The sequence below is a fragment of the Mus pahari genome, chromosome 14, assembly GCF_900095145.1.
Source record: "Mus pahari chromosome 14, PAHARI_EIJ_v1.1, whole genome shotgun sequence".
NCBI classification, from domain to species: Eukaryota; Metazoa; Chordata; class Mammalia; order Rodentia; family Muridae; genus Mus; species Mus pahari.
The window spans coordinates 38,266,228-38,281,424 of record NC_034603.1 but is presented as its reverse complement, the minus strand read 5'-3'; the positions used below and the strand labels follow the sequence as shown (position 1 = coordinate 38,281,424).

General features: G+C 51.3%; 1 protein-coding gene across 2 annotated transcripts; it reads right to left on the bottom strand.

Annotated features, from left to right (window-relative positions):
• Positions 1-6,335: 6,335 nt before the first annotated feature.
• Positions 6,336-14,708, bottom strand: Arrb2 (arrestin beta 2). Of its 2 annotated transcripts, none has more exons than XM_021213909.2 (15): positions 14,541-14,708; positions 11,669-11,699; positions 11,021-11,081; positions 10,871-10,915; positions 10,492-10,688; positions 10,322-10,381; positions 9,853-9,920; positions 9,517-9,655; positions 9,183-9,267; positions 8,819-8,891; positions 8,437-8,574; positions 7,658-7,741; positions 7,465-7,544; positions 7,301-7,388; positions 6,336-7,002 (listed from the first exon to the last, which is right to left on the bottom strand). In XM_021213909.2, the coding sequence occupies exons 1-15, from the start codon at positions 14,561-14,563 to the stop codon at positions 6,909-6,911; spliced, it is 1,266 nt and encodes a 421-aa protein (XP_021069568.1). In that variant the 5' UTR covers positions 14,564-14,708; the 3' UTR covers positions 6,336-6,908. The 2 variants fall into 2 exon arrangements, with proteins under 2 accessions (XP_021069568.1, XP_029402150.1); XM_029546290.1 differs by having other exon boundaries at positions 7,301-7,355.
• Between the last annotated feature and the right edge of the window lie 489 nt (positions 14,709-15,197).

Genomic DNA, 15,197 nt, shown 5'->3' with positions numbered 1-15,197 from the left:
TAGGGAAGCTTCCAGAAAAAGGGAACTCTAGGCAAAGGCTGGGCAATTAGAATGACATGGGGCCTCTTAAAAGGAAAGGAAAAAGAAAGAAAGAAAGAAAGAAAGAAAGAAAGAAAGAAAGAAAGAAAGAAAGAAAGAAGGAAATGAAAGAAAAGAGAGGAAACAAGCAGAAATAAACAAAACAAAAAATTCAGAAAAACAGCAACCACCGCCACTTCATTCCCTACAGCAAGAATAAACCTTCCACATTTGAGGGAGAATTGATTCAGAATTCCACACCCCAGCTGCGTTGGGGTGAAGACTAAAACATAAAGACTCCATTTTTCTCAATGAATGTTTAAATGTATTTTCTCGTGGAACAGTTAGGCACAGGCAGTTAGTTCCAAGTACTCCACAGGTCACAGGGCCAAGGCTTGTGGTGTGGTTGGCCTTTAAGGTCTTGCCTGCGTGAGCCTGTAGTTCTGGATGCCAGCCTTCCTTAGACTCATTAGAGACACAGTCTTAGCACTGACCCCACACCAACTGAATCACAGGCTGTGTTTAAAGATCCCCAGGTGACTTGTATGCACAAAAGAGTATGAGAAACCCTGCTGGGGGCACTGTGTGCACGCCCTGAGACCCTGAGTTTCCCCTGCTCTGGGCTAGGGCTGCAGGGAAAGAGGAAGAGGAAATGTAGAGGACAGGGAACTATGTGAGGGGTCTGGCTGGAGAGTGACTCATAGTTCATCGAAGGAAACTTAGCCATATGCCCTTCCCCATCTCTGGAAAACGCAGGCCTTTCCTAAGGGGCCAGCTATCACATCACCTCAGAATAGATCTTAGGGGTATCTAGGGATTCACAAAACTGAACTCTCAATTAGGAAGATGGAATAAAGACACTTTGGTCTGTAGAAACCGTCAGATTTCCTCAGTGAAGAGGCCCAGGTACAGGTCATTCATGAGAGGTGACAGGGACCCCAGTGCAATAGGAAGATTCTGAAATATATCTTCAAGGACATGAAAGGGATGGACGCCTTTTGTTTAGAAAGAACTGAAATGTAGACTCATGGAAGAGAATATAGGGTGAATTTGTGATAAATTGGAGAATAAGCATATTTCAAATGACCATTAAGCAGGGAAAACAAAGTTGTATAAAAAAGAGGTGATGGCGAAGGACCACAGGTCCGCTCTGAACCTTAGCAGAGGCATAATTCAATACTCAACATTGATCTGACCCCAACTGATACAGTCCTCAGGGGAACGGGCTGGGGGCAGGGTGAATAGCATCGTGTGATGGCCAGGAAGGACAAAGAGGCTCAACCTTCACCTTCTGGCAGATTTGTCCAGTCTGTGGCCTGCATCTACATATTCATCTTCAAATGTGGCCTACAAAGCCATAAACTTACTTAAACCAAACCATTATGAAATTTTAAAAAAAGTCTTGCGCCCCTCCTGCTCCTCCTCCTCCTCCTCCTCCCTCCCTCCCTCCCTCCCTCTCTCTCTCTTTCTCTCTGCAATTTTTATTATTTTGCAACTCGATTTTGCAGTTACGGTGCAGTCTAGTCGGAGCATGGGCTTTGTAGGTGACAGCACGGTGTCATGGCGGCGGAGCCGGGCATCGGCTAGGTGATGCTGAAGGTAGAAGTCAAGAACGAGCAAAACTCCTCTGTTCCAAGATAGGGATGGGGTGAGCGGGTAGTGAATGCCCTCAGAAACATCTGAAGGAGGTGAGGAGAGTTCCCTCTGAGGAGAAAGAAATCGAGGACCTGCCTCATTTATTTATTTATTTATTTATTTATTTATTTATTTATTTATTTATGGTTGTTGTTGTTAAGACTCTTACAGCTGCCAGGCATCTTTAATCCCAGCACTCAGGAGGAGGCAGAAGCAGGCAGATTTATGTTGAGTTTGAGGCTAGTCGAGTCTACATAGTGAGTTCCAGGACAGCCAGGACTGTGTAATGAGATACTATCTCAAAAAACAAAAACAAAAACAAAAACAAAAACAAATCAAGCAAAACAACAAACAAACAAAACAAACAAAAACCCCAACAACAAAACCAAACCCAACCCAGACTTACATCAGCACCAGACACAGAAAAGAATATCATAGCACCATAGACTCTTGTGCGTATATGGGTCTGTAGATAAACTCAGGATCTTGTATGTGTTAGGCAAACGCACTATCTCTAAATTATCTATTTATTACTTTGAATAAAAGGTAATATTTAGGGGCTGGAGACGTGGCTTAGTGGTTAAATTGGTGTCTAAATCAGCTCGTGGGAGTAGTAGGTGGGATGCTAAAGTCAGTCATTCCTTTTTGCCTAATCTTGGGGAAGGGGAAGACACCATGAGGCGGGTGTAAAAATGGTAATATGGGAGCAGGACACAGGGTGACAGGGTGATGGGGTGACAGGGTGTTCTTAGGCATTTAAGGCCCAGCCTAGGTCAGAGACCAGTACGTTTTCAGTGGTCTTAGATTTCTACTTGGGGCTCAGCACAGTGTCAGAACCTTGGGTTTGTTCAAATATATTTGTTGAACGAGCAAATAAGCACGGTCAGGTGATTCCTTCCTTGGCAGCGTACCCTGACCAGCCACTCGGCCTGGTGTTAGAGCAGAGGTGGGGGTGGCTGGACGGATCCAGGGGTGAGGGTGAAACTGTGCAAAGAGGAGAAACAGTGCGTTGATGAGACCGTGGCTGATGAGCACATGTATGTAGTGGCTGATGAGCACATGTATGTAGTGGAAGGAAGATGAAGTGTCTAGTCTTGAGCAAAGGGACGGGTGAAAGGCTTGGTGACAGAGCACACTAAGACACCAGTTAGGAAAGGGCTATAAAGTCTACCTTCACATAAAGGTGTAGCATTATTAATAATAAATAACAAAAGTGTTTTGGAACTACATAAAAGGTAAAAGCTGTCCAACCATGTGGAGATATCAAATAAAGCCACACTGTATGCTTTAAATAAAAAGGGAATGAGAGGGGCTGGAGGGATGACTCATTGGTTAAGAGCACTGAATGCTCTTTCAGAGATCCTGAGTTCAATTCCCAGCAACCACAAGGTGGCTCACAACCATCTGTAATGGGGATCTGATGCCCTCTTCTGGGTGTGTGGAGACAGAACACTCATGTACACAGTTGCAGATGTAACACACTAGGGAAAATACCTTGCCAAGTAAGTATTGCAAAGGGCTAATTCCCCCTTCCCCTCCCTACCTCTCCTTCCTTTCTTGTGCTTTGGACCTGCTAGTCCAGCACTCTACCAACAAGATAACAGAGCTAGCCGTCAGCCCTGGCTGGGGCTGGGGCTTGAACCCAGGATGTGCACGTACAGCCTGGGCAAACACTTCCTCATTGAGCTATATTCCAGCCCTTGTTAATTTACCCATTCTATTTTTTTGTTTGTGTGTACTTTATTTACTTGAGACAGGATCTCCCTACATAGCCCTAGCTGGCCTTGAACTCACAGAGATCTGCCCGTCTCTGCAGAGATCAAAGGTGTGTACCACCCATCACTTGTTTTGGAGACAGGGTCTCACTATGTACTTCTGGCTGGCCTGGAACTTTCAACATAGTCTAGCCTTAAACTTGAGGCAATTCTCCTGCCTTTGACTTCCAAGCACGGGGATTATGGGTGTGTATCATTCTGCCCAGATTGTCAGTGTTTGTTTATTGTATATAGAATGGGTTTCATTACGCCATTCATTTACATATATAATGCATTTTGGCCGTGCTCACTACCCATTACTCTCTGACCTCCTCTATCCCATGGGCCCCTCTTGCCTATCAGTCCTTTTTGCATGCTATGTTTCTTTTCTTCCTGACATCCTATATACATGAGAAAACATGCAGTGCTCATCCGAGACTCAATTAGTTTACATGTTATGCTGTTGTATTCTTTAAAAATCTGTATTGTGTGTGCGCGTGCACGCGCACACACACACACACACACACACACACACACACACACACACACACACACGTGTACATGAGATCCCATCTGTTGTGGGATCCAGTGCCCTTTTCTGGTGTCTGAAGATAGGGATAGTGTACTCATTAAAATAAATGAATCAAAATTTAAAAAAAAGAGAGAAAGGAATGTGTTCACTCTGTCGGACCTAGCAAGCCTTTAAAAATATTTAATTTTTAATTGTGTGTGTGTGTGTGTGTGTGTGTGTCTATGTGAGGGTTGTGTGCATATGAATGCAAGTGCTCTGGAGGCCGGAAGAGAGCATCAGACCCTAAGTTGGAGTTAGTCTGCAGTGAGCTGCCTGCCATGAGTACTGGGACCCAAGCTTGGCTCCTCTGCAAGAGCAGGCCATGCTCTTAGCTGCAAGCCTCCTTACAGTAGTCTGTCTTGCTGTGAGCACCACACATTCCAAAGGATGATCTTTATGGGTGACTATTATAAAAAACTGTCTAAATTAAAAAATAAATAAATAAAGCAGACGGTCAGAATGTCCGTTAGAGAGCCAGTATCGGGAATGGTAACTAGTTAGCTAACAGAGCTGTTCCTTAAAAGCACAGGGTGGATGGGAGGGAACAGGGCTTCAGAAGGCTCTTCCAGGTGAGAGCCCCAAGACGCACGAGGTCATGGTTGCTGCCCTCTGTGCTACAGATGAGACCTCGGGAACATAAGGCCTGCGTACCTGAGACTCAATAGGAAGAGCAGTCTTTCAATAAGCAAGGCACTGGGTGGGTAGTGATGGCAGAGGCTGGTAGAAAAGGGAAATCGGGGCGGGGAAGAGGATGGAGAGAGATGGCTTCTCACCATTTATTATTTTACACAGTTCAGGTATTTTTTTAACCCACGTGCCTGGATTATCTCCCTAAGCAGCCCAGAAAACATAAAAAACTTTCTTCTGGTGAAGTTAGATCCATGGCCTTAGAGGTCAAGGAGCAGGTTCACAGGAGTCAGAGAGGCTGGAAGCAAACACTTAAAAGGGGTTAGTCCCTTCGTGTGACAGCCAGCATGGGTACGGGAGATGGCCTGTGACAGGATGAGCGAGGTCATGGAATCTGGGTTACACTTAAAGCCTGTGGATAAATGATTTAATTACCATCTCATGCGCTTCCCCATAGGCCAAGGTCCATGCAAGCTGCTTCCATTTGCCTCACAGAAACCTTCCTTACTTGTTACTTACTCCCTTACTCCGGTCCTTGGTCTGAGTCTACGCACGACACCTTCCAGCCTTCACACTGTAGCTTTGCCTTGGTCCCGAAGGCTTATCCTTGAACATCCCCTACCTTGTTTTCAGTTCTCTAGAGAAAGCACCCCAACCCCAACCTAGATGCCCATGACCCGCCTTCTCAGTTCCCATCCTCCCTGGGACACAGTGCAACCAGGGAACGACGTAATGCTTGTGTATCTCTATCCCATGCTTGGCACGCAGTAGGGATGTAGGTCAAGATTGCTCATGGGATGGAGCCTTTAGAAAGGTGTGCTGGCTACTTTTATGTCAACTTAACACAAGCTAGAGGAGGGAACCTTCATTGAGGAGGAGGGCGCCCCTGTAGATCTCTCAAACACTGGACCACCAAACAGGCAGCATACTCCAGCTGATATGAGGCCCTCAACACACATACAGTAGAGGACTTCTGGGTCTGTGTTCATTTAAAGACGATGCACCTAACCCTCACAAGACTGGAGGCCTCAGGGAGTTTAGAGGTCAGGTGGGGTGGGGTGGGGTGGGGAGGAGGTGTGGGGTGGGGAGCAGTCGGATGGTGGATGGGGAGGGGTGGGGAATGGAATATGGAGTGTAAGAAATGAATTACAAATAAAATTAAATTTAAAAAAATGCTTCCATAAAATTAGACTATACAGGCAGGCCTGCAGGGATTTCCCTTAAGTGACTGATGTAGGAGGGTCAGCCCAATGTGGATGATGTCACCCGTGGGCAGGTAGTCCTGGGTTCTATAAGCAAGCAGGTGGAACAGGTCACGGAGCACAAGATAGTAGCGGCACTTCTCCATGGCCTCTCCATCAGCTCCTGAGTTCCTGTCCTGATGTCTTTCACTGATGAGCTATGATGTAGAAGTGTAAGCCAAATAAACCCTTTCCTCCCTAAGCTGCTTCAGTCATGGGGTTTCATCACAGCAAAGGCAACCTTAATTATGACCAAGGTTGCCCCCAGGAATTGCACTGGATGATGAGAAATGTCTGTTGAGGGTTGCTAACTCCTTTCCCCTCAGCCTGCCTTTGTCCCTCGCAGCTGAGGAGCCTGCCCTGTCCTGTCCTGCCCAGTCCAGAAGCACCTAGTATTCAGGGTAGTTATTATTTTCCCTGTAAAAGACTAAGTTTACTTTGTGGCCTTACCAGCCTCGATCGCGAGTGTGCGCAGACCAAGCCAAGTTTCAATATTTACCTTGGAACACAGGCATAGTACAGTCATACAGCAAACATTTATTGATAACCCGTATAAGGTACCCTGCAGATGTAGGAGAAAAGCATCATGGATGGGTACACTGGACACCCCTTAAACTCCGCTGAGAAAACACATACACATTCACACCGATTAAAAGGTTTATTTCCTCCCTATGCTCAGAAACAAAGACATGGCCTTGCTCACCCCTTCCCGAAGTCTCATCTTCAAGGACTGGGAGGCAGAAGTGGTGACTGGGGGACGAGTTGGTGTGAGGCCAAACATGGGATTTCTCTCTACACCTTTTCTCTACATTCACTCCTCGTGTTCACTGTTCCCTTTCCAAAACTTTAGGTGTGTGCACAGCTTGCTACCCTAGGGAGCAGGGCTGGGGCAGCAAGCTGAAGTCAAAAGATTAATGCCCACTTTCAACAAGTGATGGGTCCAGTGTGTATCTCGGGTGGAGAGATGGACAGACGGGGAAGGAGGAGAGGCTGGGACCCTCCCACCCTCGAGGGCCGTGGGACCTGAGTCCTGCCTGCCCCTACCTCTCCTAGCCCCTCCTCCTAGCAGAATTGGTCATCACAGTCATCATCCTTCATCCCCTTCAGCCGGAGCCGGGCAAAGTCCTCAAACACGATGTCATCGTCTGTGGCATAGCTTGGTGACAGTGAGGAGGAGATGTAGTAAAAACTTCTAACCCCTCCTTGGGCCTCCCACTCTGCTGTCCTCCCCCCACATCCTAGAGTCATGCACTCGAGCTGTAAAAGACCCAGAGGGATTCACAGGAGACCTAGGGCAGTAGCCGCAGCCTCTACAAGCAGGGTCATCCAACTGGATAGCCCCACCACTCCCCGCCGCCCGGAGGAAACAACCCACAAGGTAGGAGGGTGGATCTGAATGGCATGGGAACCTCTATCCTAGAGGGTCAACTAAAAAGGCAGGGGGTGTTTCTTACTTGGTATCGAATTCGATGAGGTTGGTATCCACAGGAACGTCTGTTTCCCGGGGGGCTGAAGGGCAGAGAAGGGGTGGGTGGATGGGCGCTAAAAAGACCATCACTTTTCCCCTGACCCTGGCTCAGCTCCTCTCGGCGGGGCTCAGGGTGTGGGTGGTACTCACCTGACTGGGGTCTGGGAAGGGTGATGTGGTCATGGGGCTTGGGGTGCATTAGGACGAAAGGTAGCTCCACGGAGACATCTCTGGGGGGAGGGAGAGGAGCTTCATGAAGAGGACACCTACCACAACCCATGGGTCCACAGAGAACCTGGTAACCCTGCACATTCCCCACCCCCACCCCCCTTACTGTACTCACCCGCCTCGAGACACCACCAGCTTCACCTTGACCCTGTAGGATACCAGAATCCCCAGCACCTCCTTGTTGGCTCCCTCCTTCACACTGCATTTGGGAGGAGGGAAGCTGAGGTCAGGATCCAGGGTTCCTGCGGCACCAGCTATGCAGCCATGGCCATACAGGCTCATGGCATCCTTGAGGCAGAACCTCCTGGGGCCTCATCTCTGCCGCTCACAGGGGTGCTCTGGTCTGTAGCACAGCACAGCACAGCACAGCACAGCACAGCACAGCACAGCACAGCACAGCACGTGCAGCCCCCTTTGTCTAGTTCTCTTTGTGTCTCTTCTCACCATGTGGGCCTGTGAGGTGGTGTCGTGCGTACCCGGTGCAGAGGCAACACTGGGTGAAGCTCTGGCCTTTCCAGGGCTACACATGCCCGAGGCCATAGTGACACATCACAATTCCTCATGCGCACTGGAGACCATCCCAACTGTCCTTCGGTTTACAGGTCTCTCTGCCTGGAGCCATCCATAATGCCTCCTTCCTCTGGGTCATTTAAAATCAGCACACCCCACCCCTTTCTCTCCTTTCTCTGCCATACTCTATCTTTCCCTACTTTGTACCGCTCTGTTTAACACTTGTTCCTAACACCCTATCCAGCTTACCACTTATCTGATTGTCTGTCTTCCCTCCCTTAGAATGTGAGAAGTTTTTGTCATTTCTGTTCACTGATACCTTCCTGGCACCCAGCATAGAGCCTGGCACGAGGCCTGCTTTCACGAGCCCCCCTCCCCCCTCACATGGTGCTGGAAGCCAGGTTGGTGTCTTCATGCTTGAGCTGCCCATCCAGGGCAAGGCCACGCTTCTCTCGGTTGTCACTGAGCAGCGGGGTGATGGTGTACACCTTGCAGAACGTGGAACTGGGAGACACCTGGTCACTGGGAGGGGGGGTTGGGAACAAGATTGTTAGAGAGCCTGGGCTAGGGGAGGCTGATCTTACCACCCTCAGGCAGTCTCTCCTCCCTCACTGTCCATTTGGACACAGATTAGGAGAGGGTAGGTTCCGGTTCAACCAGTTTGAGAGAGTTAACAGCTTGGAGCCCCCTGGCTATAGAGACACCCTTAGAAGTGAGATGGGTTCTGAAGAATGGCGCCTGGGTCCCATCTCTGACCCTTACTCACTCTTGTTCTAGCTGAGCCACAGGACACTTGTACTGCGCGGTGCTGAAGAGGCAGATGTCGGCATACTGTCTCACTGTGGGGGCAGCCAAGTGACTTTGGGTGACACAGACGGCTACTGCACCGCAACCCCCACCACATGGTGGAAACCCCACTGGGAGCAGCACGCCTCCACCTTCCGCCGCTGGCCAACAGACCTCCCATATTAAACACTACGGCCGGCCGTGTATCTCTTCTGGAACAGACTCAATTCTTTACGGCCTGGTAGGTTTCCCACCCTGGGATACGGCCTGGGCTGACATGGCAGCGGCAGCCTTTATAAGCAGGGACACCCATCCCTAACCCCATGCCCACCCCCACCTCCTACCAGACACTCTGATCTTCTTGACGGTCTTGGCAGAATTGTTGGTGACGTGGACATTGACATTAAGGGGCTCCCCGTGGTAGTACAGCTTTTGAAGAGAGGGGATTGCATCGCTTGTACCTGTTTTTCACTGACCCCGCTGGCCTGCTCCACCCCCAACTCCTGGCCATAGTACTTCTACCCAAGTAAGGCAATAGCCTTAAAAAACAAAACAAACAAACAAAAAACAAAAAACACAAAACCTCCCAAGTCACCGTCTTGCCTGTGGTTTCACCCCTCCCCCCCCCCAGGAGTTTGGCCTGCTTTGTGACATCTTTGTCACCCTCTCACACCTCACCTCTTTGTCCAGGGAAGCCTCTAGGTGGAGGGACCTCCGGTCAGACATGAGGAAGTGGCGTGTGGTTTCAGCGGAGGGCTGGGGACCGGGTGTCTCAGGAGCAAACTGTACCTTTCTGATGATAAGCCGCACAGAGTTCCTGAGTCAGGGGTTGGAGGAGGGGAAAGGCTTAGATTTAAGATACCACAAGCCAATTCAGATTCCTACCTCCCACTGGGGTCTGGGGGCTCCGTGAGGCTGGGTGGGAGCCGTTAAAAGAAAGACAGAGACACACAGAGAGAGACAGAGAGACAGACAGAGACAGAGAGACAGGAGAGAGAGCGCTGTTTCTCTTACCTTTTGTGGCTTTTTTCTTCTATTGATTTGGCACAGAAAGCTCGAATCTCAAAGTCTACTCCACAGGCCTTGGGAAGAGGAGGAAAGGCCATCTCTTACCCGAGGACCCCGGTACCACATCCAACACACCCCCTCCTTCCTCCTTGCTTCATTCCTGTTGGTGTGGATTTTTGCCTCATCATGGGAACAGAGGGACTCTCTTGCCCCACTGTCACTCTCTTTAGCCTGGCATCTGGCAGAGGCTGACTCATGGCAGTGCACGGAGAAGACCCCATACCCAGCCAGGTACATGCAGGTCAGAGAACAGATTCAGTGACGACACGCATCCCTGGGGATACCACACACATCCCTGGGGATACCGCGCTGTCCTCAGGAGCCCCCTACACTTCACCCTCCAGTTCTGCTGTGCTTTATGCACCTAGCTGAGCCTGGTTCTGTCCACAGACTGTGAGAGTCGTCCCGCCCGTACCTTCCCTGTGTCCTCTGGTCCTGGCTGCAGTGTGACGGAACAAGGCAAATTCTGGGGTATCTGTGGCAGAGGAAAAGGAGGCGTCTCAACTGGTAACAGGTGCCTCATCCCATGCCAATCCCAAACATCCCCAGACCCCATGCCCTGCGGGACACGAAGAGCATCCTCACTGTGAAAAAGAATGGGTGGGCGTGTTGGCCCAACTTCTTCAGCAGCCGGTCCTGTAGGCGGGTTGGGGGCCGAGGTGGGTTGGGCATGGGGGGGAAGGCCTGATAGGTGGCGATGAACAGATCTTTGCGGAAAGACAGGCCCAGTACGTCCAGGTCTTCTCGGCCATAGCGGAAGGCACAGGTGAGGGTCACGAACACTGACAAGTGAGGGTAAGTGAGGGTGACTAGGAGGAACCCCTTTCTTCATGGCACCCACATCCTTCCTGGGCAAAACAGACTTCCCAGAATCCTACTCCCTGCCTCTGAAGCTGCCTTCCTCTTCTCTGTTATCAACATCATCCCATCTAATGTCTTCTCCCCTCCAGCATGGGTGTAGTACCTTTTCGGTCCTTCAAGTAGTCAGGGTCCACGAGCACCACGCCATCTAGGAAAGGGAGACGGATTCACTTTCTGAAGGGGGCCTCTCCCAGACCCAGGAATCCCCTCCCCTCCTGCGGGGAATGTGCTGGCGCCTTCTAGGCAAACTTACCCACAGGGTCCACTTTGTCCAGGTGATCTACAAAGTCGCGCTTGCCCAAGTACACGGTGAGCTGAGGAGGTCAAGGGTCACAGGGAAAATTGGGGAGGATGGTGGCGAGCCACCAGAGTTCTCGAAGGTGGTTGCCCTGTTCCGGGCTCCCCTTGGGTGGGTTTATCAGGAAGGGGTTTCTCCCAGTATGACTGGAAGGTGAGACTGGTAGAGTTTCCCAGAGTACTCAGTAAAACTTTCGTGTAAGCTTTTACCTGATTTCCACACCTCTGCCCACCGACCGAGGGTAGGTCTATATAAGTGTGTGTTTATGTGTGTTTCTATGTCTTCAGGGAACACTCAGCCAGACCAGGCAGGTAGCAGCTGTCCCCACAAAGGGCTCTGAGATAAACAGCCCACAGCCTGGGAAACTATTAACTCTTCCTAGCCCGGGGACCCTGGGTTGGTTTCTGAGAGAGTTACAAGCTTGCTTAGGAACCCAGACCCCACCCAGCCCTGTGGCTTCTTCAGACTGCGGCAAGGGGCTTAAGGAGGGAAGGAAGTCTGCTTTTAGCTGTCACAGGAAGTGGGGAGCAAAGGGTTGGGGATCATCTAGGGCTTTGATAGGGCCCAGGGAGGATCAAAGGGTAAGCATGGAGGGGGACTCACCTTGCAGTTAGGGCTCGACTTCTTGAAGACCCTAACAAAACAGAAAGGAAGACCCCACTGCCTCCCTTAGGTTGGGCAGGGACCACCACGCCAGGACTTATCCCTCCCCAGCCTGGGAAGTGGAATTCACCCTGGATCCCTGCCCCATCCTTCCCACTGCTTTTTTTTTTATAAAGTCCCAGTATTTCCCACACGGCAGCCCCTTGGAGCCAACTGTCAGGGTGAGCCTTTGCTCCTTCACTGTGATGCTACCTAACTCACTCCCCCTCTTATAGTAACGGCCACTGGTTGCCCCAGGAACTACCAGGCTCTCCTCCTCATCAGGGGCCCCTCTCCAAAACTGAAAGTGAACTGGATGGCTATACAATGTCTGGGTCACACCTAACACCTCTCCCCACCCCACCCCCTTTTTTGACCTTGGCCTTAGTAACTCTGGCTAGCCTGGAACTTGACATATAGACCAGGCTGGCCCAAACTCAGATCCATTTGTCTCTGCCTCCTTGGTGCGAGGATGAAAGGCACAAACCACCACACTCAGACGAACTTTTCAACTGACCTCTAGCTTCAGGGACCTATACAGTGACTCCGGGAGCAGAGCCTTGTCTCTGCCTCTCAGATGGTTTTTGCCCAAGTCTGACTATTTCATGAACCTCCAACAGCCTCAGCAGCTTAAAAAAAAATCCACTGTGGTCCCAACACAGTAGCATCCTATGACAAAGATGGTGATGCAGGCTAACATGTACAGGGGACTGCTCTGTTCCCAGCGCTGTTCCAACTGCATTTATTGCTCTTATAGCCCAACGACTGAGGCTGAAAGATCCCTGTTTTACATCGAACAAAGTGAACCTTTGAACATGTGAACCTTCTGTCAAAGGTCACAGACAATGTACAGGGTGGGATTCAAATATAAACTTAAGGAAGGCGACCCTGTTTTCAACCACTAAATCGTGACATGTGATGCTCGCCTGTCACAGTTTGTCAAGTCAAAGGGGATTTTTGACACCAGTACTGAGTACTGCAACAACCTAAACCTAAGATTCCACCCGCTGCTGGGAGCATAGGAAACTGTCTAGTGACCCCAGGGCTCTGGCTACTCAGTGGCTTGTTCTTCCAAGAGTCATTCTGCCCCCTGTGAGGCATACTGCCCCAGGGGCAATTCCTGGAAAAGGTCCCCAGGTAACAGACTGAATACTGTCCGTGTTCCATCCTCCCTCCAACGCACTGTGTAAGCGTCTGCTCGGAAAACCACTTATGTCTTCCTCCCCCAAAGCCAAGCTGTCCATACATCACAGGGTCACACTTAGGGTCACAGGGCATATACATAGGGTGTCCCTAAGTAACCCCAAGTAATAAAGGCACACTGGGACATGGTGGCAGTTAGAATAATCACGCTAATTTCTGTCCCAATTAGGGCTGACAGCTCGGACATCACCTAGGCTGGCTCGCTCTGCTAGTTCTGGTTTCTACCTGCCCTGTATTTTCCCCCAATGGGAGCCCTGGCAGAGCCTGTGACAGCCACAATCAGTGTATCTCGGGCAGTCGTCCTGGGGTAACTACAGAGCATCTGCCCTCTATAGCTTCCCCAGCCACCTCTTGCCTGGTTAGGGAGCGGGCAGTGGGCACATACTGAGGCTGGCCAAGGAGGCAGAGTAAGGGAATAACCAGGGAGGTACCCAGCTTGGAGAGGGGCAGCTAAAGCAGATGCCTCTTTGTACTTCCTGCCATTCTCTCCATTTCCTGTGGCCCAGAATTTGATGAGATGGTAGGGAATTATGCCAAGTCAGCAGTCATTCTCTGGTCCATCTATCCCCTCCCTGAAGTATGCAACGGAAATTTGGGGGCCTCCCCCTACGTAAGTGACTTCCCCTTTCTCTGGGGTGTTTAACCTCAAATCCAGGAGGTCAGTCTTCCCTCTTAAGCATCTCCCTCAGATACTGGTCTTCTCAACGCTGAGATACCTACGTTCTCATACTCTAAGGGCAGTGGGAGTGGTTTTTTGTTTTTTTTTTTTGTTTGTTTGTTTGTTTTTTTTTTTGCAGAAGTCACTGCTCATAATCAGGCCCTTATTCTTGGTCCTCTCCGGCTTGAGGCACATAGCCCCTACCTATTCTTTAGCTCTTGCTCCTTTGGAACTCAAGCATTCACCCCATGTCCTCTTGGGGGTGTTGGGTCACAACAGGAAGTGGATTTTGCTATAGACCAAAAAAGAGAACTCTGGTATCAGTGGAAGGAAGGAGCCTCGATTGCACAGAGAACATCCGGGGAGAGGATGTGTGTCCAGGGTAGATACTAACTCTCCCCCCCAACCCCGGACAGGAATGCAGTCCAATTTCAGCGAGGGTCCCTACACACACTACTCTCTCAAGAAGAAGAAGCTGTTGCTCCTAGCAACCCAGAAGGCAGAAGTTTGGTAGCAGAGCTATCCGGCCCTTGGGACAGGTGAGAGCAATCAGACTGTGGGGTATTGGGCAGGAGGCTTTCCATTGGTTGGGCACGAGTCTAGGGGAATCCCTTCCCAGCATCCAGTCTCCCAGCACACAACCCCTCGGGGCCGGCCACCTGCTCCTCCTTCCTCCGCCCCTGCATCACAGCCTGCACCGAGAACCCAGTAGTCCGACTCCTACATCTCTGCGAGAGCCCAGGCGTGGGTCTCCCAATCCCTATCAGGTCTTGCTTTTTGCAGGAGCCCCAGCACGCACCCCCCACTCCAATATCCCCAAGGACCTAGGCTTGCGGCCCCGGACCGCTACCCTCCAGGGACCCAGGCGTCCGGCCCCGGGGTTTCTTCCCAGGTGTCCTTGTCTGTGAATCAACCTGGCACACCCCGCGAGCAGCCGCCCATGCCCCGCGGCACGGGCCCCACCTCCCTTACCTGGTCCCGGGTTTTTCTCCCATGGTGCGCGCGCGCTCGCCGCCCTCCGCCCGCCGGGTTCGCGGCTCGCTCGCAGCCTTCTCGCCCGCTGCCAGGTCCCCGCTCCTCCCCGCGCCACTGCGCACGCGCGTCCTCACTCTTTCTCCTCCTTCCCCTCCCCTCGCGGTCTGGGTCTCGGGGAGCCGGGGCCAGCTGCGTCAGCCCGATCCCGCGCGCCGCGGCGCAGCCCGCCCTCCTGGAGCTGGCTCCGCCCCACGCCTCCGCCCTCCGACTCCCTCGGGGGAAGCCTCCCCGCGCCGTCCCTACTCCCGATCTCCCCGCCCCTCCTCAAGCCTTTGGAACCAGATTGGGCCCCTTTAAAAGCAGGCGGCCGCCTCCGAGGAGATTAGAAGCAGCGGATTGGCCGTTGGTATCCAGAGCCCTGCAGGGATCCCTCCCCTTTGTTTGCTTTCCCTGTAGCGGAGGAGGGACGGGATCGAGGGGGCGGTGGGAATGAGCTCTAGTGCTGTCTGGTTCTGAGGGCCAAGGGCTGCCCACGTGGGTGAACCGCATCAGTTGCGTGATGCTGCTTGCTTCGGTACGCGATGCTCACCCCTGAGCTTGCAACCTTGTTTGGCCTGCCTTTCCCGCGTTCTTGTGGTCTTCAGCTCCCCCTGG

Bases quoted from the DNA above. Each gene is read 5' to 3' on its own strand.
- Arrb2 (XM_021213909.2), bottom strand. From the start codon at position 14,563: ATGGGAGAAAAACCCGGGACCAG. The intron at 11,700-14,540 runs GTAAGGGAGGTG...CTGTTTTGTTAG, and splicing joins GGAGAAAAACCCGGGACCAG to GGTCTTCAAGAAGTCGAGCC. The intron at 9,268-9,516 runs GTGAGGTGTGAG...TCTCTTCAAAAG, and splicing joins AGGCTTCCCTGGACAAAGAG to CTGTACTACCACGGGGAGCC.